The 22214-nt window shown below is 51.0% G+C and overlaps 1 protein-coding gene across 8 annotated transcripts in view; it reads right to left on the bottom strand.

Moving 5' to 3' along the window:
- The window catches only part of MSI2 (musashi RNA binding protein 2), a 371942-nt gene that overhangs the window by 46790 nt on the left and 302938 nt on the right, over positions 1-22214 (bottom strand). For all 8 annotated transcript variants that reach the window (XM_090257700.1, XM_090257694.1, XM_090257698.1 and 5 more), the window contains exons 9-10: positions 10112-10226; positions 861-935 (exon numbers count right to left, since the gene is read on the bottom strand). In XM_090257700.1, the coding sequence (XP_090113826.1) occupies positions 861-935; positions 10112-10226 (190 nt within the window). The remainder of the gene's footprint in view (positions 1-860; positions 936-10111; positions 10227-22214) is intronic.

Raw genomic sequence — 22214 nt, forward strand, 5'->3', positions numbered from 1 at the left:
CAGGTCTCTAGGCTGGATGACCACCCAGGAGTGAAACTGTGCCCGAAGCCCAGCTCCCTACAGAGCCTCCGCCCCCAGCATAGAACCCGAGGACAAAGCTCTGCTTCTAATGCCAGCTGTCCGTTGCACACAGATACCCCCGGCACCTTAATACATTCTCGTCTGTACTCCAGGCCGGGGGAAGGCTGGGGAAAAGCCAAGTCCCAGAAAAATCTCACTTCCTCTAGCAGCCCATCCCTTGTCCCTGCAAGATCATGCCTACCCTGCTGCCTACCTTGGGTGGAGGCCCCGGGCTTTCCAGCCACAAGGACGCTGCAGCATCCCGGGCGTGTCACTGTGGGCTCTGCCTCAAGTCTTTGATGCCCACACAGAGGGGAGGGAGAATCTAAACACCCCCACCCAAGATGGACAGTAACCCCAAACCCCACAGTAAACCGGGAGGGCACCAAAGGTGCCAGGACGGAGCTGGAGGGGGGGAGGGGGGAAGGGTGGGAGACACGAGGCAGCAGGCAGGGTGAGAAAGAGGGAGAAAGGAAACCCTGGGCTGAGAGTTCAGTCCCCAGTGAGAGAACCCCCAACAGGCTTCAGAGAAAGGAGGATGAGCAGGGGGAGGGCGCCTGCCTCAGTCCCTCCCTGGCCCCCCTAAAAGCTGCCTCTCTCAGACCAGCGGAACACTTCAGTTAATCACGGACTGAGCTGCCCCTCTGGCCCGGAATAAAGTGGATTTGAAATTTAGCATCCAGAGGCCGTTTCTGGAATGGATGGATGGATGAGTTGTGTTCTCTTTAGGGGTCCCCCTCCCCCACCAAATGCAGCCCACAGCCCATGTGCCCAAAGCCCCCAGAGACTAAGACACTCACCTGGGAACTGATAGCCATAGCTAGGAGCAAATCCGGGGTACCCACGGCCATAGGTCGCCACGAAGTTGGGGTAGCCTTGAACACAGAGAGAGAGAGAGCACAGTCCTGTTAGTACAGCTGCCGCAGGTCCGGGGCGGGGGAACCCCTGCGAGGGGCAGGGGAGAGACAGCCTGAGTTATTTTCCTCCACAAACTGATCTGTCCCCCATGAGGGCCTCTACTCTGGGCCAGAGTCACCTCTCTCCCGAGGCTGGGGATGCTGCTGTCAGCGTGCTGGTAATTAACCCGTATTTGGGCACAAAGACCCCCAAAGCCCACGCACTTTCTTGACCTGCAGAGTAAATGCCACGTATTAGCACCAAACACAGGGCCCATGCCTGGCTCTGACATTTGGAGAGCTTACCCTGAGTGTACTTTACCGTGAAGCTATAGAGAGTGGGAGATTAAAGTCCTCGGAACGCCTCCTCCCAGGGCAGCGGTCAGCAGTGCCAGCCACCGCCAGAGCGCGGCGCAACTCGGGGCTGACCCCGTGCCCTGGGAAACCCCGGGCCTGGCGAGCTGTGGCCCGGAGGAGGCAGGTCCCAGAGGCCCACGTCCAAGCACGGACGCGCCACAGGGTACCAGGACATTCCTGAGAGAGGGGCTGGTCGTGTCAAAATGTGCATCACACAGCGTGACCCAAGACTACGAGCCTTGCGCCACGTGTCTCGACAGGCATTTCACAGCAACCTTCTATTTTCCAGACACCCACCCTCAGCAGGTAACCTAGGGGGTGACAGGTTCGCTGAGGGGTGCTTGTGGAAAATGCTGCGGGGCTGGGTGTGGGGGCAGAGGAGCCTGGGGGTAGTGTGGCCTTCCCCTGCCTGTTATGACACTGCCAGTGAGTTGCCACTTCAGCCCTCAACCCTGTGTCCTGCCCTCTCAGGACACTTCACTCTCCACATCCCCACCTCTTGATTCAGGCTACCGGGAAGGCTGGTGTAGCCTTCTTGGACTGAACGTTCACTGGCCACAGGAGGCCAACGGCTGCTCCTGTCCCCACCCCGCCAGGTTTATGTGGTCTCCTTCCACGTGGGGTTCTCAGTACAGCCGTGCTCTTCAAATGCCACCGGCCACCCTACCACCCACCGTGTCACCTCCACCAGCCTAACTCTGGCTTTGACCTCTGAGATGGCTGTTTTTTGGCTGCCCAACCCCTGGTGCCCCTTCTCTGTGAGTCTCGGAGAGGTGCCTGCCTCCCATCATGGAAGCAGAAAAGACCTTTCCCCTGGTCTCTGAGTTCAACAGGCTTGGGACCCTGGACTCGGTCACGGGAAGCCTTCCCAGGGTCCACCTCTGGGGCCAGTGGGGCAGAGAGAGGGGGAGCAGTTCACAATTTATTCTAGTGTCTGGAGCATAGGCCAGCATCCAGTGGTGGCACCAACAGCTCCTGACCAGGTCACTCTGGGGTGTCCCTTGTGCTGGCTGCAGCTCTGGCTGCTGAGCTCCCTGTTCCTGCCTGTTCTCCAGCCTTCCTGGCTATTCTGTGTGCTGCCCAAGCCCCTCCAACAGCTCCCTTGCCGCTTCCAGCAGCCGGAGTTGCTGCTGCTGCTTACTACCGCAACGCTGGCAGGGAGCTGCTGTGGGTTTATGACAGTGACCGTATCCTCCAGCCAAGAGGGTGACAGCTTTCCACACATGTCTCTGCAGTTCTAAACAAGCCCTTAAACATCCCTAAACACAGGCTCCGGGGTCTCGTTGTCCACCTGCCCGGGAGACTCTCGTATGTTACAAGCTTTTTCTGACCGAGCAGGTGAGGGCTGAAGGAACAGGATCACCCACTAAGTTCCACCTCACGTGCACTCTGGTGCCGTGAGTTAGTTTGCTGCTCTTCCTGCTGTCTGTTCACAGAGCTTCTATGCCTCAGAGGTCCAGACACAGGCTCACCCTCCCTCACGTCCCTGTGTCTGTCGGTGTCACAGCTTCTGCTTCGTCATCAGAGCCAGAACAGAAGCTTGCTGGAGACCTGAGTTCTAGTCCTGCCTCCGGCCCAAGGCCATGCCCTTGTGTGTGTGGGGGGGGGTGGCGGGGGGAGTGTCTTCCCTTCTCTCTGGGAGCCTGAGTCTTGCCCTCTGTAGAAAGCTTTGCAGGTCCCATACTGCAACGATGGGCCCCAATTCTCAACGGACACCAGCTGCAGCCCATTTCCCGTGTTTCCAGAGCCTTTCCAAATTTGCAGTCACAACTCACTGGCCAATTGACCTGTTTCTACCTCAAAAGGGTCTTGCCACCTGCTTCTTCCCTGTGTGTTTATTTCTCAGCTCTAAGTGTCTTCTTGGCAGAAGGCTGCCCAGACGAGACAGGATGACCTGGCTGCTTTGCATCGATGGCTAAGGAGCAGGACCCAAGTGTGACGCGGGGCTTTGGCACCCGGTGGGGAAGGAGGAGGAACAGAGGGACAGAGACAGGACTTGGAAGCCTACATGGACACATGCACACTGGCTGCTTGCTTGGGATTTATTTCATGGCTGGCCAGCTCAATTCTGCTCTGAATTAATCACCTGCGATCAAATCAGAACTTTCAGCACTAGATTTCTTATGCCATTATTTCAACAATATTGATAAACGGATTACATGCAAGCAGCCAAATGACTGCTGCCTAGGGCCTCTCCTCATGAAAAATGACTCCTCGGCTTCTCACGTCAGCGCTGGGGGGTCTTAAATGTTTTAGTGTTAATCTGACAGCAAAAGTGTAAGCCCACATGGTGGACCAGTCAGTCCCTCCCTGATTCGGGCCTCCATTACACCTGCTTCCTTCCTGGCATACTCGAAAATCTTCAACATGAAGGAATAAAAGCATGGCCAAGTTCACTCCAGTTTGGGGCCTTACCCCCACCTTCCCAGAGATGTCAGCCTTGTCTCCTGAACAACAAAGGAGAATTTAGCCGCTGTCAGGGTGGGGGATCTTATCTCTACCCCCCATCGCCAAACATCCTCTGGGTCGGGCAGATGAAATCATAAATTTATAATACAACATTACTTCAATTTTCCTCTTCATTTACTGCTGTGCAGCCCAGCTCTGCTCAAGCGGCTCCCAGCCCCAGCCACCCGGGAAAGCTGGCTGGCTGCATATCAATAGCACATTATGGCAGACCCACGCGGAGGCTCCATCGGGCCACATTACACTGAGATGACCCAGCCACCACTTCCATTAGCAGCTGGGCCCCTTCCGTACTGGCTGCTGCACAATTTATTTGCTCCAGTACTCTGGACGCCTGATCAATCCCATAGTAATTATCTCTTGTCACTAAAGAAAAAACCAAGCCTTCAGCCTGGATGGCCACCTTTCCTACAGATTGGCTCCACTGCCAGGGGGGAGGGGGCGTGGATCAGAAATCTACAAGAGAATTTGAATTTGCCAGCTAGCTCATGTTAGGGCCCCCTTTGGGGGTGCTGGCAGAGTTCCCAGAAGCACGGCTCCAGATCTTTACTCCGACCCCAGAGGATGTTTGCATTCTAGATGGGCACGTGCCTCATCCTCTCCGGGGCTTTGTTACTCTGCTAGGCCCTGGACTCAAAAGAGACCGAGAAGGGAACTGTGGGAGTCAGATGTCTGGTGTGGGGGTGCAGGGCGCTGCCCGCGGCACCACGCTGGCCATGAGGTCTGCATGCAAACACAACGCTACGTGCCAAGAACTGTTCCCAGGCAAAACGTCTACAAACGTGTCCGGCCCCAGCATCATCCGGAATCATGGAGCTCCGCTGGGCCTGTGCTCTCCAATTTAAATTTAATTTAATTTAAATTATATAAACAAAACCCTCAGTTAGTTAGACGCATGAGCCACACCTTCACTGCTCAACAGCTCCATGTAGCTATGACTGTCAATGTGGGCGGCACAGATACGGGATCTCCCCACTATTGCGGGAAGTTGGAGGGCACTGTGTTGCTCTCAGAAGGAAACCAAAGGGCTGAATTCTGAGCTTCCTCTGTTTACCAGGAAACAGATGAACAAAAGGAGACCTCCTTGGGAATGACCTCAACAATTATTTTTGGGAAAGACAAATCCCAGTTGAAATTACAAATGAGTCAAGTCACGCAGCTGTAGGTTGCAGCCCACATCCAAGGTCTGTCAGTGAACGCCAACAGATCATGGCTCCCCATTCCTGGTTGACGATGATTCGGGGGAGGGGCTGCCATTTCAGAGGGGCTTAATGCCAGGGAACGCTGTGTCAGGATTTCGGCGGGGCTTCACAGATGAGCGTGGATAAGAAGGCCTCTGGCTTTCTATAGCTGGTCAAGTGTCTCTTCATTCCTGGGCCTGCAGCGTGAAGCTATTCAAGGCCTCAGCAATGAGATATTTCACCAGCCCTGGGATCAAACCTGTTAAATAGCATCTGCCCAGCGAGGTCAAGAGAGTGAAAGGCAGTAGGATTATGTGGCGGAGGAGGCCAAGAGGAATCACATATATCAACAATAATCACGTTTGCTTTTATTAAGTCCGCTTTCATTACGAAAAACCAGAGGGTCGAGTGCATTGAGCTGGACACTTGTGGGCGCCGCTTCACTACAACCAGGCAGCAGACACTATCTGAGGGCCGCACAAAGACCTTCCCTGAGGGTTTCGGTTTCTCTTCCTTTCACCTAGCTCCAAGGCAGGGAGACCTGACCCCTCCTCTTTTCTCCTGCATTCTTTTTAAGGAATTCCTGTTGGGCCGATAATAGGCTGTGAAAGCTAAAACCAAAATAGCTGTAGGTTCCCCCCCAACCCCCCAAGAACACTGGCAGCCATGCCAACAGAGATCGAGAAAGAATAACTGTGCAACTATACATGGCGCATCAGCTTCCCTTTGATGAGACCTCCAAGCATGGAGAAACCTTAAAGGATATTTAAAAATTAGCCCTGAGTTTCCCGGCCATTTACAGGCCAGTCTCCTTAGAACGTCAGCTCCCTGAGATGAGAGGCTTCATTCTCTGCAGCATTCTCGGAGTCCAGAACAGTATGCGGCACTTAGCAGGCTCTCAGTAAATATTTGTTGAATGAACGGACTTAAAAACCTGAATGATTTGTAGTCTCATTTCTAAAAAGCCCTAGAAGTGCTTTTCTGTTCTCTCAACAAAAAAGTTTAAATTACTGAAACCTCATCTCATTCTGTTCATTAATAAATTTTTAAAAAATCTTCCGCGTGAGCTGAAGAACCAATTTTTGTTGGTGGCGATGGTAATGATTCCAGGACTGACAATGCAGGCCCAGCGCACTGGGGAGGGGATGAGCCAGGAGACTGATGGGGACATGCCAAGCCATCCTACCAAAGGGCTAGACTCCTCCCAATGCCACCACTTCAGAGGGAAGAAGCAAGGGCTTCAGTCCCAGCATAGCAGATGGTACCCTCTTCACCCAGAGGCCCAGGATGCCAAGCTGTGCCAATAGGCAAAATGAAGGGCAGCCCTGGGCATTTCTGGCAGGGGCATCGGAGAAGCCTCAGTGGAAATTCCAGCCTGGCTAGGGAGGCATCAGGCCAATCAGACTGTGAGACTGTACGTTTTTCTCCTGTGCCTGATTTGCCCCTTCTATCCAGACCTTGGGCCGAGTGGCTTCCTGGCTAAGGGAATATTTGGGGACTTCTCAGGAGGTCCCCTCTCACCAGGTGTCTAGATGGCCTCACCAGAGTGGCGAGGGAATTCAGGAGGCCCGGGGGCTGCTGAGGCCTAGAGTGCAGCACACGGACTTAAAAAAAAAAAAAAAAAGATTTTATTTATTTATTTTTAGAGAGAAGGGAAGAGAGAGAGAAAAAGAGGGAGAGAAACATCAATGTGCAAGAGATACATTGATTGGTTGCCTTTCACACGCCCCCAACCGGGCACCAGCATGCAACCCAGGCATGTGCCCTGACTAGGAATCAAATTGGCAACCTCTTGGTTCATAGGCCAGTGCTCAATCCACTGAGCCACACCAGCCAGGGTAGACTTTTTTGGGGAGGTAAAAACTCAACTATAATCCAACTCCCTGAGCTGGGGGTCCAAACTGAAGAGGAGGCTGCAAGTGCCAAAGCACAAATCACACCTGCGGGTCTAGCTTTGTTCTTGGCCTAGGGCAGAAAGGGACTGGAAGGGGAAGGGTATTGGGCACCTACTCAAGCGATAACTTGCCCAGGGCCCCCAGTACCAATAGCTCCTGGTTTGAGTACATACTATTGTATGTGTTTTGTTGACCTGAAGACACAGATTTTTCACATTTTAACATCACTTGAAAGTGGGATCTATCTCAGTCACTGTGGTAAGAAAGCATCAATGCAGTTTAATTAACAGCATGTATTTTTTTCTTCTGAATGGTTTGCCAGCCATGGCAGCTCAGATCTGATGAAATACAGCATTGGCTGGGTGCAATGTGAGTTTCATTTATCCTCAACAGCCCCATGAAGCGAGGGTCCCTATAGTCCTATCTACGGGTGGGTAACTGAAGGACAGAGAGGCTGTCACTTGTCCCAAGTCACACAGCTGATGGGGTAAGGAGTCCAGATCTGATTCTAAAGTCCTGAGCTTTTCCCTTGGCCCACAAAATCCTCCTTGGTGGAGGCTGGGCTGACGCTATCAATTCTGCCTACAGAGCTCTTTGCTTGGTTATGGGGAAGGAGCGCCTCTGTGACTTTGGATGGCTGGGTCCTGGGGGTTCTGACTGCTAGCAGTGTCCATGTGGGCAAAAGCCTTAAGCAGCGGGGGCAAGGGTGATGGGGGTGGGGTGGGGGAGGTTATAACTCAAAAACTAACACTCTTAACCACAAGATTTTACTGTGGCTCCAGGAAGTCATACTTGAGACTCAAGAGAAAAGGGAAAGGGTTGGGGCAGTTGGATTAGCACCTGCCATTTCACACATATCCATCCCTCATGGAGCAGGAGCCAATCAAACGGCGTCTGGAAAAGCACAGGGAGCATTCTGGTCTGCCCATCACCAGCCATGGTCAAACCCGATCCTGGAGCCACTTGGACACCCTTACCCCTCCTCACTCAGCAGGCCAGCTGGTTCTCAGGGTTTCATACGAGGACCCTTGTGAGCCAAGGTCACTCCTTCTGTCTGGATGGCCCTTGGCTCATTCATTCTCATTCCAGCTAAAATGTCACCTCCACAGGGAGGTGTTCCCTGATTCCTCAGACTAGTTTCTATTCCTCTTTATATGCTCTGAAAGTACCCTGTACTCTTCTCTACTATGGTAAATCATGTATCTGCGTGACTAGCTGTTAAATATCATCTCTGTCACTAGACCACAAGCTCCAGGAGGGCAGGGACCAAATCTGTCTCCTAGTGCTAGCCCAGGGCCCGGCACACAGTAGGTCCACAAAGACCCAAGCCATTCAACAAGGCCCTCCTGCTGTGGCTCCCACAATGAAACCACTGGGTGCCCTCTGTTCAAGGACTGAGTCTGGGTGTCCGTGGAGATGTGGGCCCCCAGTCCTCACTGAACATACAGCTGAACACAACTGCTGTACCTTTGCTCTTTGGCACTGGCCAGAGTAAACTGGCTTCCCTCTCACCTCTGCTTCTCCCTATAGAAGACTCAGCTCATTCTTTGTGCAGGTAAAGGGCATCAAGCTAGCCTCAGAAAGGTGGGGGCAGTTTCTGAAGAACCGGATCCTACAAAAGTCTCCCATTTTATGTCCTAAGGCCTTTATACGGACTCTAAAAGCCAGCATGTAATAATGGGCTCAACTCATGAAGGTTTTTAAAAAACTCAATCCATTCAGAGTTTCTTTTGGTACACAACACAGGGTAAAGACCAAATAAATATTATTTTTAAAAAATATGAGCCAAATGAGCATCTTGTAGTCAAGCAGGAAATAATTCTCATTGATTTCTAAAAATAATCTTATAATAATCACACTCGTACATAGAAATCTATTTAGCTCTGGTTCTTTAACTTTTCCATTAACAAATGCTTTCCTCTATACCACACCATTTTAATTACTGTAGTTTTGTGCTATATTCTGATACTCAATAAACCAGTCTTTTCTCATTTCTTCTTTTAAAAGATTTTCTGACTTATTCTTAGTGTTTCTTCTTCTAGATAAGTTTTAAAATCATTTGCCCAATTTTTAAAGAGTTACAGTGGGATTTTTCTTTGAAGCTGTTAAACCTAAAACACTAATTTGAGAAGAATTAACATCCCAGCCATTTTCCACCTCATGTCATCTCCTTCCATTTTAAATTCCTCAGAATAACTTTACTGGCCTCTATTAGTGCCTCAGAAAAATTCTTTTTTAAGAATTTACAAAACCAGGGAAAGTTTTATAAATTTAAAACTAAGCCAGCAATGATTTGAACAGCAGCAAATCTGAAAATACATAAAGAGCTTATCAAACAATATAGAAGAAATACTCTTAGCCAAACCAAATGAAAAAACATTAAAATGAGACAGATCATGTGCCTGAATTGGATTTTACCATTAACTACCATTTATCCCATTTAATTAGTATTTTCCAGAGACACAATAACTTGCACTAAAATACTGTTCTCTTGCCTTGAAATTTCTAATTATTGTCGCGACCCACACCATTACGCTTCTCCACTGCTTTCTCCATCTTTCATGCCATTTAAGCAGCAAGATTTTCAATTATCTACGCAGGACGGACAGAGATACCTTTAAGGAAGGGGCATAGTATGCAACTCAATTTTTCTAAAAGCCAGGAGAGATCATTTTTCGTCAGGACAAACACATTTTGTCTTTCATCATCTTTTTTTTTTTTTTAAATAAAGAATAAAACAAGCTATTTAAAACATCCATTTAAATGCAAATTTTGATATCCCAAGAGAAAAATGTTAATCATTTAAATGGACAGGATTATCGCCCTCCCTCACCACTTCCCCTCCTGTCTCAAATTTAAGATGTAGCTTCAGCCCACACAAGTTCAGCCAGCCAGGCATCCTTAAGTTTTTAAAAACTCCCAGTCAGGAGAGGGCTGGGACAGAGGGAGAGAGTGACTTTTTGTCTTTTTGCAGGAGGGTATGGAAGGAAAGAAAATAATATCCAGTACCTCCTATAAGCCAGGCATGGGACAAGATCATCCATCCATCCACCCATCCATGTCTCTCTCTCTCTCATTGAATGCTCACAATTGTCTTGCAAAGGGGTTATGATTCTCATGTACCAATGTGGAAACTGAGGCTTAGACAGGTAAAACAGCTTGCTCAGCTGGTAGGTAACCCTGTTGGGTGTACAGGCTTCCAGAGCCCCCAGCCCATGGTGACTCCGCTGGGTCACCAGGTCCCATGCAGACTCACCCAGCATCCCCATGCCAAGCATGAATGCGTCCATGGTATAAGGCAGTCCCCGGGCCCGGCCTCTTGTCCCAGGTGGGAACATGACTTCTTTTGGCTGAGCTTTCTTACATTCTACCTGTTAAACAGAAAGATGAACAAATGAGATGCAAATGAATTCCACATAAATGTCAAATGCAGCACTGATCCTGTTACCAGCTGGGTTATTTTTAGCCTTGCTCCTTGCTCGCTGTAAAAATAGCCGTGCCGAGTAAATGGCCTGCAAAATAAATATTTAAGAAAACACACCACTTGTGCAAATCCTGCTTCAGAAAAACCTACAAGGATGAAATTGGGTTTGGAATGGCGGCAAGGACGTAAGCTTAAGATACACATGTGTGGGTTGGGAGCCCAGATCATGCAGAAGGCGCGACAGAGGTAAGGAGGCAGACGTGGCTGTCGGTGGTGTCTGTCAGCAGTGACAACCACGGCAACAGCAACAGTCGCATGCTTGGCTGGCCCCTTTCATGTTCACAAATTCCTGTCATATTCCTCCAAGTCATTGACTCCTCACATCAGGGCCATGCGATTTGACCTCTAATTAAATAGAGAGGCCAGTTAGTCTTAGCTCCATTTCACAGATGAGAAAACTGAGCATCAGAAAACGTATGAAAAGGACTCTAAACTGTACCCTAGCAGGGGCAGGCCTGGAAGCCAGATTTTTAGTTTCTAGGTCAGAGATGCCACTGTGTCCATAACACCTGGCCTGGCACTCCCGAGGGAAGTAATAAGATTAAATACTGATTCTGCTCATCTGGATTACAGGTTTCTCATTTTGCACCTACGTCTTTAAGGGGTTGATAATCATTTCTGTCTTCTTTCCCTTCTGCCTTCAAAATCTCAGAATCCTATTTCGCTCACACATCCAGAAGTCATTTTATTTAACAACATATATCTATCAACATCTCTATCTATATAAACAATACATAATGCAAATCCCAGGAAATAAGTAAAACTGTTGCCGGTTGAAGTTCCTGCAATGTGTTTACTAGTGTCCCTTGGGCCCTTGCTCAGTGCTCACTTGCATTTAGTTTACAGATAAACTTAACAAGCGTTGCTAGCCAGTAATCAGTCCCATTGCTGATAAAGATGGGACATCATACAGTAAGGCAGGGACACTTACAGCAGCAAAAGTAGCTGCATGACAGCCTGAGAGTGATGGGGTAAGACAAGGATCGGGCATCTTATTTGAAAAGCAGTTGGAGGCCATCTGGTATAGGAGCCAAAACTCCACGTAGCTCCCCAGCTGCTGAGGGTATCACTATCATGTGGAAAATGACCATTGTTCACAGCATGTCTGAGATAAGAAGAAAAAGTTAAACTGTTTGCAGTATGCTTTGTTTTAAAAGGGATCTAGCTGGGTTGTCCATTTTGGACATGCTCTCATCCCAAATACTTTATTTAAAGAAATATTTTAGCGCTTAAGGCTAGGGGAGAACTTTAATTACCTCAAATATTAATTCCTCTTTCTTCAAAGACACCAGGTGACAGGTAGTACTCTTGTTCTTTACAAAATGATAACCACATATGCTTTTAAAAAGTGGACAAAGTGGTTCAACATTTGTGACTGATATGCTTGCGACAGAGAGTTTTTACAGATTCAAAGGAAAGAGATGAGCACCCCGAAAAGAGGAATGGGCAATTCACAAGTGGCTAATGAAGAAGCCTGCACCCCAAAATGACGCATAACTTTCACCTATCGGACTGGCCGTGATGAAAGGATTATTTGATGTTGAGTCCTCAAGAGTGTGGGCAGGAGGGGTGGAAATTGACATGGATTTTTCTGGAGGACAACCTGACAAAAAATCAAAAGCCATACATGCACACATCCTCTGACTGAATAAATCCTACTTGTAGGAATTTAACCTGCAAGGCCTTATGGATGAGGCTCTTCACCACAAGCATTAATTATCATTAAAGAAGGAAATGCCATAAATATCCAAGAACAGGGAGTTGGTGAGTCTGAGTCTGGTTCATCCAAGCCCACTGAAAGCTACCCAGATAGGGAAAAGCAGGCACTGGTCCTGGGGAACCCTCAGTCCTGGGCACACCAGCGGGCTGGCCTCCCTAACTGCAAGCGGTGAAAAAAATCAAATTACAGTGCTTTTGTGGAAAATAAACAAGGGTATATAGTAAAGTTGTCTTAGAGTGTCTTTGTTCTTTAATTTCCATTGTACATTTTGTTATTGTTTATTTCTCAATTTTTTTTTGCTTGGAGTATTACTACTGTTGAAAGTGGGTGGGTGGAAAAGGTAATGAGAAAGAAATAAATTCACTTGTTCCTGTAAGAGGCCCGAGGTGACCTCTGAAAATGGTTCTCTACTCACTTGACCTAGAAAACCCCACAAAATCATGCAAATCAAGTTTTAAATCTTCATGTTCACTTTGAGAACACTTGGGGGAACTGCCAGGCCATAAAGGGTACGCATATCTGAAAAGCCAGCACGCATCCAAAGGATGTCACTTTACAGAAGCAGTGTGTGCCATTCTGTCCTTACGATGGTGGAGTTGGTAGGTGTGCTAAGGCTAAAGACTGGGGCTGGGCGCAGGGTTGGTGGCCCAGAAAGAGTGAGTTTTTGCTGCACATGCTTAAAACTGCAGAAAGTAATGCAGAGTTTAAGGGTTTAGATGCAGACTCTGGTCACTGAGCACACCCAGGTGAGCAAAGCTCCCAAGAGACAGCGCAGTGCTTATGGCGCTCACGGTGGCTTAACTGCCACAGGGGCTCTCAGACCTGCCGCACTGAGATGGTTTTACGGAAAAAGAGCAGACTGTTCCCAAACCAGGGTGGAGGTTGCACAGAAAAAAAGATAGACCAGAAGAAACTGAAGAAAGAAAAACATATGGCCTGGGAGAAAATTCGCCAAAAAATAAATGCTAATAAAAGGAAAGAAAGAAAGGAAGAAAGAAAGGAGGAAAAAAGAAATTCATCCGAATTGGGCGTGTCAGCTTTCTCCCCTAAGCTCAGGGGTGACCATTTGGCTCCTGGACTCCAGATCCAGCCCCAGGACTCAGAAGCAGGCTGAGAAACCTCACGTGCAGAAGCCTGCCGGAGCCCGGGAAGATGGGTGTGCTCGACCGAGGCAGACAGATAATTACCGTACGATAACACCGGGATCCGGAATCATACTGCTAACCAGCTCACTTCCTAATAGCCCTATCGGTGACAATCTAGTGCATTGTCTTAGGAAAACCTGCTGCCTGTTCCTAGGCAACCTGATCAACGAAAATTTCAGGTTTATACAATTTTCATTTAGGGAACATAAAGGTTAACTGACTGTAATGGGAATAATTTCAACAAACCCACCTACTCGTCATCTCACTGAGAAGGGCTGGCAGCTCTGTTTAATTCTGCTGTCTCTGCTGGTGTTGTTTTGGGCAGCACCGACTGCACAGGCTCTGTCAGCCACCGCTGTGCCAGCCATGCGTGCTCCCGAGGCCAGGGGCCGTGGCCTGCGTGCTCTCTGGGGGAGCCTGGCACATCCCAGGCACTTGAGTGACAGGGAGAGGTAGCAGTCACACCAGGGGCCCGACCTGGCCTGCACTGAAGGCTGGGGAAAGGTTTCTCAGGACCAGGGCGCCCGCCAGCCCAGCCCCCTCCTCCTTTGATGATGCCACAGGGAGAAAGCATACAAAAAGGGGAAAAGGCATAACCGGTCTCTGTTCTCTCAGGTCCTTCTAGTGGGTCCAGGGCTTGCTGAGGATGAAACTACGTTCTTTACCCTTCAGACTGGAAGAAACTCCGTCTCCCCTTAGCCTGCTAGTGCTTAGGGCAGGGATCAGGGGCAGCCTCTGTCCTCCCTAGTCTCTCAGTGACGCTGCATACAGAGCATGGATTGGCTCGTATGCTCCTCATGGTCAAGAAGACCCATTCTATTTAATTCAGAGGTGCTGAGGACCTCCACATGCCCGGCCGCTGCCTCCGAGAAATCTCACTCTGCTGAAAAGAACAGATTCTGTCTTGTTCTCCCAGCATTAGGCAAGTACTTAAATGTCAATCTGCTCCTTGTCACTCTTGGACCTGCTCGCCTCTGGAGCCTCTTGAGTTAGACCACACTTGGGTCACACCCTCCCCCACCCCAACCGCTGCTACCCTCCCACCAGGCCCTGTGCAAACCAGAGAACTTGGCATGAACAAGCCGAGTTACAGTCAGAACCCAAATGGGGAAAACCCGGCCTATCTCTGCAGCTGAAGTCACATACTTAGGTCATCTGGCCGCACACAGTGTCCCAGTCAGCTGTGTAACAAACGAGCCCCAAACCCAGTGGTTTCCAGTAACAGTTCATCATTCTTTCTTGGGGTTCTGTGAGGTGAGTGGCTTGGCAGGGCCCCTCGTGCTATCTCTCAGGTGTCTGTGGTCAGAGGGTGGTGGCTGGGGCTGCAACCTGAGAAGTCTGGCCTTGGATGGAGGGCCGAGGTGCTTCTTCACTCACGCGGCAGGCAGGTACCTGTGGCTGGGCTGGGACTGTCCACGGAGTGGGGCTACTCAGGGCTTCTTTGTGTCAGTCAGTCTTCTCACAATTACGGCAGCTGAGTCCCAAGCCCAAGCATTCCAAGAGGGAAGGCAGAAGCTGGAAGGCTTCTTGTAGCCCAGCCCTGTTACTTCCATCATGTTCTACTGGTGACAGGGGCCAGCCTGGGCTCAGTGGGTGGGGGAGCACACAAAGGTGTGACTATTGGGAGGCGTAGATCATAGGGACCTTCTTGGAAGACTACCACATGAGATCGATGAAGAGCAGGGAGCAGGCAGCGCAGTGGGAAAAACTCCTCCCACCTTCGGTGTCCAACTGGCTGGGTTCCTGGGGCAGTGCGCACTGAGGGCTGCCTTCACCATGGGGCATGGGAGCACCCCTCCCAGAGAAGCCACAGAGAGAGGCCTGTCTGGCTCCCCAGATCAACAGAAGCACAACGTAAACGGCTCTCTGGGCGATCAGATCTCTTGCTCCGGCTGTTCCAGCACCGCCTCTAAGGCCCCCATATATAATCAGTGTTCCCCACCCCTGCACCAGAGTGCTGTCTCTAGAGCAGCTGAGTGGGGGCAGAGTCTGAGGAAGGAACATCTCCAAGTCTTGGTTCTTGAGTCTCCTCAAGCAACACCTCAGACCCCACCGCTGCAGCCTCTCTCGATGGCGACCATTGTTATTGTTTCAAGTGGCACACAGAAAAACCAGTCTGGTTGGAGGGGCAACAGGCTTACCAGGACATGCCATTTGGATGTGTGCTTATAAGAAGCCTCTGAAGACACTTGTAACTGGCTTCTCACATGGGAAAGACGAGGTCTCCCACTTGTAGGTTTCATGGGTGGCAAAGCCAAGAAGCGGTCCCACCCCAGGGGCCACAACCAACTCCCCAAAGGCAGATGGGATTAGTTTAAAATTCTAGTCTCTAAATAGATTGCTCTGCTGGGCAGACTGGTCTGGGAGGAAGAGGGGGTGTGGGCTGCCTTGTAGACCCTTGGTTATGGGTTCAGAAGGACGACCCAGCGGAACCCTCTGTGAGGACGTTCCTTCAGAGGACGCACCAGACGCCTGGTGTGACCTTGCACCTGTGCTCCCTCACCCTCTGCATCGGCCACTTCCCGTCAGGGTCTGAAGCAACTCAGCAAGGGTTGTTTCTAACTCTAGACATGTCACTTACAGAAAAGTTGCCACGAGAGCACAATGCACACCTGTATGCTTTTTGCCCAGATTCACCTACTCTTACCAGTTTGTCCTGCTTTATCACCTACGTTCTCTTTAGGTCTGTATCTCTGTTTGTTTTTCCTGAACCATTTGAGAGTGAGCTGCTTAAGTTACGGTATGCCCTTCCTACACATAAAGACATTTTCTTACATAACCACAGTACAGTTATTAACCTCAGACATTTAACATTGATTCAATACCTTAATCTATCTTCCACGTTCCTATTTTGTCAGTGGACCCAATAATATCCTTTGTCACTCTTATCCACCATATAGGACAGGAGGCTAAGGCCCAGGGACGTCGGGCTCCTCATCCACAGTTGCAGACCCTGCCCATGGGTGGCAGGGCTGGATCCCGTGCCAGGAGCATGGGTCCTCAGCCACACCCTAAGATGGCGGAAAGGAACGCTTGGTGCTGGCTTTCGGAGAAAATGCTGGGACTTCTGTGGGGAGGGTGTCCCCCACCTGACGGGCCCTGGCCCTCTGAGGCAGTTCTCTGCCCCGGCACCTTTTGGAAGAGGAAGAGGCTGGCAGTCTGAGGAGGACGCCAAGGTCTGGGAAGTGAAAAGGCTTTTTGTATTTTCCTGGTTTCTACACAAACGGCCCCAGTCAGCACGCCCCCAGGGCCAGGAGGGAAACTAGAGCGGTCCTGGTCGGGGGAAACCCGAGCCCCGCGCCCGTGGCCTTGATTTGCAGCCCAGGACAAGGAAACTCTGTGTGGCCTGAAGAGGCCAGTGTTCGCAGCTCCACTGCTCACCCCAAACAGGTCACGTTAGAAACCACTTACTCCCCTAGGGAGAGAGGGGCCCACTTCAGAGGATAACATCCACCGCGGCTCCAAGAGAGCAGCCTGCACTGTCCGGCTGGTAGAAAGGAGGGGAACAGAGCGGTGGGCAAGGGCTTCCTCGGTGGGCACTGTCCTGTGGAGCTCCTTGGAAGACACAGAGGCCTGAACTGGTCCTGCCCCAAGATCAGCGACTCCTCTGACCCAAGGGGCTGCTCCTCCCAGCCAGGTCCTGGTAGACCCCAGGCCAACACTGCTTCTCGAGAGCCCCAAGTTGACCAACTCCTCTGCCCATGAGGCCCCAAGTACCTTCCAGGGAAGGGGAGATGACACCCCAGTGTAAAGTTTCAGGGGTCGTGCCTGGAGCCCAGCAGCTACCCAGACTCTCCAATAAGCTGCACCCCAGAAACTACACACAGCTCCCCGCTCGGCCTATGCTGTACGGGGACCATAGCCTTTCCTACTCCTGTCCGCTGCTCTCTCGCCCTCTCTGCCAGTCTCAAGCCTTTCCAGAGACTCCAGCAGGGCAGGGCCCTTCATGGGGCCCACGCAGGTTCACAACCAAGATCCAGAGGGGACCTGTTCTTAAGGAATCTGCAGAGCAAGGAAGACCCACACAAGGCAGGCTCCTTGAGGAGGAACTGAGTCCCTACTGTTCTCAAAGCATGGCGGGCTACAGAATGTTCCAGAGAACATCCAGGCTGCTGCAGAATGAAGGTGAGGGGCTCTCTGTTCAACAGCTAAGAGTTCCAGGGTAGCATCAGCAGAACATTAAACCTGTGAGGGCCCTGGCAGGGCAGGGCCTGCCCAGCTGTGTGGGTTGCATGCCCCGGAAGCCGGCCCTGCTCGGGGCAGCTGGTGAAAGAGAGTTGAAGAAAGAGGCTGATAAGCACCAAGCTGAGGACGACAAGCACGTAAACAACCCGCCCAAGAGAGGCAGGAGGGATCCCGCCCTCCCCCACAGGGTGGACTCGCCAGGCATCTCTCCCTCTGAGCAACTGTCAGACAATCAGGGCACCTCATTTTGGTTCTAACATCCATTCCAGGGTTCCCATTCTACTGACACTTGACTCATCCATGGCAGCAGGAAGACTCCAGGGAGGCATGGACATAGCATGTATTCTGTGCTCCCCCATTGCTAGGCACAGTCACAACCTCCTCACACACGTGTGTATACATGTATAATGGGTAGTATATGCACATAATTACATATGTAATGCATGTTCAGCACTGTGGCTGACACAGAGAGGTCCTCAGAGAATGCTCACCATTCTCAAAACCCTCATTAATCAACTCATTTCCTCTGAGTTGGCCTAATTATTAGCCTCAGTTACATATAAAAGGAAACTGAGGTTCTGAGCAATGATTTGTCAAGGTCACAAAGCCAAGGAATGGCACAGCCAGGATTCAGTCCTTGGTCCCTGACTTCAAAACCCCTGTTCCATCTCTGGACTCCCGGGTGCCCAGGTCCTGCCCCCACATCCTTCCCCACCACCCTCTGCCCAGCCTTAAGGCCCTCGGATGCTCCATCTTCCATAAGGCCACTGATCCTAGTGCCAGAATTGTTTTCCCCACACTTTCAGAATGAACTTCATCCATGGGTTCCTCTGCTCCATGTTTTATTAAAGTCAGTGATGGCAAAGTGAAGCAGTACCATCAGCACCTCTGACTTAGGCAGGGGCTGGGTGTAGACACAGAGAGGAATTCCTTAAGGTGGGGTCCTCCCTCAGAGGTGCTCAGAGCTGGGCAAGGAGTGGAGGGGAGCTGATCCCCAGCTCCATCAGAGACATGTGACAGCAGCCTCCCACCCTGCCCGATCCACGGGCAGAGGCCTCAGCCCGTCCACCGCAGTGCAGCCTAAAAGCTGAGGCTCCTAGCTTTAAATCACTGCTCCTAACTTTTCCGTGCCCTGATTTTCTCAGCTGTAAAACAGTAACATAAGTTCCTACTCCACAGGGCATCAGTGAGCTCATAAATTAAACGAGCTAGTGCTGGATCAAGTTGGTCAGGTTAGTCCTTACTCTCCTCTGCACGGAGCCTTGGTGAGCGCTTGGAAGGCGATAAAGCAGTTCCCATCTGTGCTGACTGGGTTCACACCCAAAGACTGGAGAGCAGAGAGAGACAGTGGAGAGGGCAGTGGTTGCCACTCCGGGCCCGCCCCCCGCCCCCACCTGCCCAGCAGACTCCAGGCAGGCTGCTGCTGCTGCTGCTGCTGCTGCTGCCGCTGCTGACTTGCTCCCTAACCTCCCCCACCTGCTGCCAGGTAGGGCCCCGTTTTCCTGCTTTCATCAGCAAGGTGCGCAAAGGGAGCTGCGCAGGCTGCACTATTTGAGGAAAAAGCTGATGGTGGCAGCAACAGCTGTTCTCCTTTTCCTTTTTGGGAACCTGCAAGGACATTTCAAAGTGAAGAGACACCTCAGCCTCTCTAGCAGGTGCCCAAATTCTGCCACCAAGCTGGGTGCTTCCCGCCCAGGCCAGAATGGGCTTTGCCAGAGACCCTGCACGGATGGGGCCTAACTTAATTTCTCTATTTGAAAGTGAAGGAAAGGAAAGGGGTAGCTTGAGCTTGAGCTTGCACCTGCCTTGGAAGATAGGCAAAGAGCAGGAGGGCAAAGTCAAAGGAGAACAGGCCCCTGACAAGGGGTGCAGAGAGGGGAGCAGCCTCTTCCCCTGTCTCCGTGCCCCCTCCCACGGGGGCACGCAGGGGATGCGGGAGGTAGCTCACGTGGAAAAGTCCCAAGTGAGGGGCTCCTAGATACTGAAAAGATGCTGTCCCCGCCCCCCCCCCCCCGCCACCATGATGACCTCACTAGAGGACAGATGAAGGACAAACGAGTCAGAACTAGGGACTGAGAGTCCACCTCCCCTCAACCATATTACTTCCGCCTAAGAGCAAAACCACTCCGCCTGGCCTGCCCCCCAACATGCAAATCCCTCTGCTCACACAAACAACATGTGCGTGCCAGTGCGTGATGGGCGGTAGGGAGCAGAGACATGGGACCTCCCCCTCTCCACGTAACCACGAGATTCATTTATTAAGTGCCTCTCTGGCATTTCCTTTTATTTTTATTTTTTTTTTTTGCCTTCATCCTGCTTGTTTAATATTGCATTTGACATTCTCATTTTATAAATGGTAACAGAAGCAGAATGGATGGCTAAAATTAGCTTACGAGTGAAAATGATGCTACAAATAGGATGGTGAACACAGAAGCCTAGTTAATTCCACCCACATTACTCCCCCCTCCTCCACTTTTGGGCTGGTTCCCAACCCAGCTCACAGGCTTCCGGCTGAGGAGGAGCAGCCAGAGGGAGGGGATGGGTGCCCAGTCACCTGGGCATCCTGCCAAGTGGCAGCACCCTGTGCCCACCCTAGCCTGGGGCCTCTGGACCACTCAGCCCAGCCTGAAGCACCAGGTCCCAGAGGCCAACACAGGCTCTGCTGCCTTATCCTCCTGCCCCCTCCCACCCAGAAGGTGCTGCTCCAGGGTTAATCCCCCAGGGCACCCTGGGTTGAAGGCAGCAGGCCTGAGATCTCACCAAGCTTTGCTCTGAGAAGTGGGTTTTTTCAGAGCCTCCCCCACAGATGATTCAGCTGAAGGGCCTGAGTCAGCTTCCCTGGGACCTCACTTATGTGGGGCCCCCTGCTCTGCTCTGTAGGAGGTGCCCATTCTCAACTTGGCATCACCTCCAGGCCGCAGCACGGAGAGTCCCCACCTCACACACCGCACCCTGCCCCGGAGACTCGGGTCCCAGTCTGGCCTGGGTCTGCACACCTGCATTTCACAAACTCATAATTAGTCTAGGACTGCCTTAACTTGTGATTACATATTTGTTCAATAAAATGATTCTAAGAAGAACGACCATGAAGATGGTAATAATAGCAAAAAGACCTATCACTTTGATAGATTGTGTCACGTCCTGGTAAAATCCCTTCGTGCGTCCTAAACCCCAGCCCTCTTTGAGGCAGGTGCCATCATCACCTGTTGCACAGTGCGGGAGCACAGAGGCTGAGTAACTTGCTCAAGGTCACACGGTGGAGAAATGAGTAGCTGCACTGTGGAGTGATTGGCAGGGAGGGGTTTGTGGCACCTTCTGCTAAGGAGGCCTCTCGGGTGGACGGCACCTTATTCTGACCACTCCTTCACTCCCCACCTTGCCCCCATAGGCACCAATACTTTCTGCAAGCTGCTATCCTAAACCCCAGCGTCTTTCTGAGGCACCCCGCCCCCACACTCTGCCTCTGACTAGTAAAAAGCTGACTCAGCAGTGAACTGGGGTGACCTCTTTGCTGAAAGCCTCCCGCGGGCCCCTTGAGAACAGACCACACCTGCTCAGAGCTACCCTAGCTTGGCGGGAGTCAGAAACTGCGGCCCTGGGCCAAATCCAGCTGCTGCTTGTTTTTGTAAACAAGCTTTTAATTTAATACAGCCACACCCACTCATTTACATACTGTCAGCGGCTGCTTTTGCACTATCATGGTAGTTGTGACAGACTGTAGGGCCCACAAAGTCTCAAATATTTACTATCTGGCCCTTTACAAAAAGCTTATTGGCCTCTAGCTTTAGGCCAGATGGAGGAAACTTGCAGTTACCAAGGGGGTTTTCTGGAGGCGTGATTCCTTCCAGGCGACTGGATTCTGTACCTACAAGAGAGAAGGCCAGGACCCCCAGGGCTTTCTATAAGCTGAAAATGGCAGCTGTCATCATCCTTCCCACTATGCAGAGGGGGACAGGTGCAGAAGGGGACCACTTCCTGGGTTGTAAGGTAACCGTGGATGGATCTGGGATTCCAGTGTGTTCAAAAGTCCTGGGAGCCTCTAAATAACCCAGCAGGTCTCAACTGGAGGACAGGGACATTTGCATGTCATTCAGAGGATCCAGTCCTTCACCCCAGTGATGCACCTGCACATGTACAATCAACGCTCCAAGACCCACATCACAGGGCAAGGGGGAGTCCTCCTTGGGGAGGAGACCTGGTTTCTAACCGTAGGGAATGTGGGGTGGTGCCAAGAACACCTGCCTGGCCTGGGGTCCCCGCGACAGGCAGGCAGGTGATTGGGCTCCATGCTCCTCCAGGATCCCTTCTTCTAACACTGCATGGACCATCTGTGGCCCACAACTCCTGCGTGACCTCTCATTAGCAGTGGTCCTTGCCCTGTGCATCTTAAACTTCAGCATGCACACAAATCACCCAGGATTTGTCAAAATGCAGATCTTGATTTGCTAGATCTGGGGGGACCCCGGACTGTGATCCTAACAACCTTGCAAACTGCTTAGCAATTTTTATAAATCAGATCACCTTAAAGAAACAAGGAGGAAAATCTAAAGGCACCCTACAGTAATCGTGTAGAAAGCAAATAAAAACTCCCATTCACCAGTCAAATCAATCCCAATTCTTCAGTTATGAGGTTTGCCTAAGTTGGCATCAGGGCGTAGTGAGAAGGGCCCAGAATGATACAGGTTCCAATCCCAGCTCTGCCACTAAGAACCGTGGGCTGTGGAAGTCCCTTCACTGCTCTGAGCATGTGTCCCCCTCTATAAATGGGACAGTGACCCCTTCCTCAGAATAAAAGGAGGCCGTGTGTACATAAAGCTCCGTCACA

Source organism: Furipterus horrens, unplaced genomic scaffold (genome assembly GCF_987537825.1).
Source record: "Furipterus horrens unplaced genomic scaffold, mFurHor1.1.pri manual_scaffold_11, whole genome shotgun sequence".
NCBI lineage: Eukaryota > Metazoa > Chordata > Mammalia > Chiroptera > Furipteridae > Furipterus > Furipterus horrens.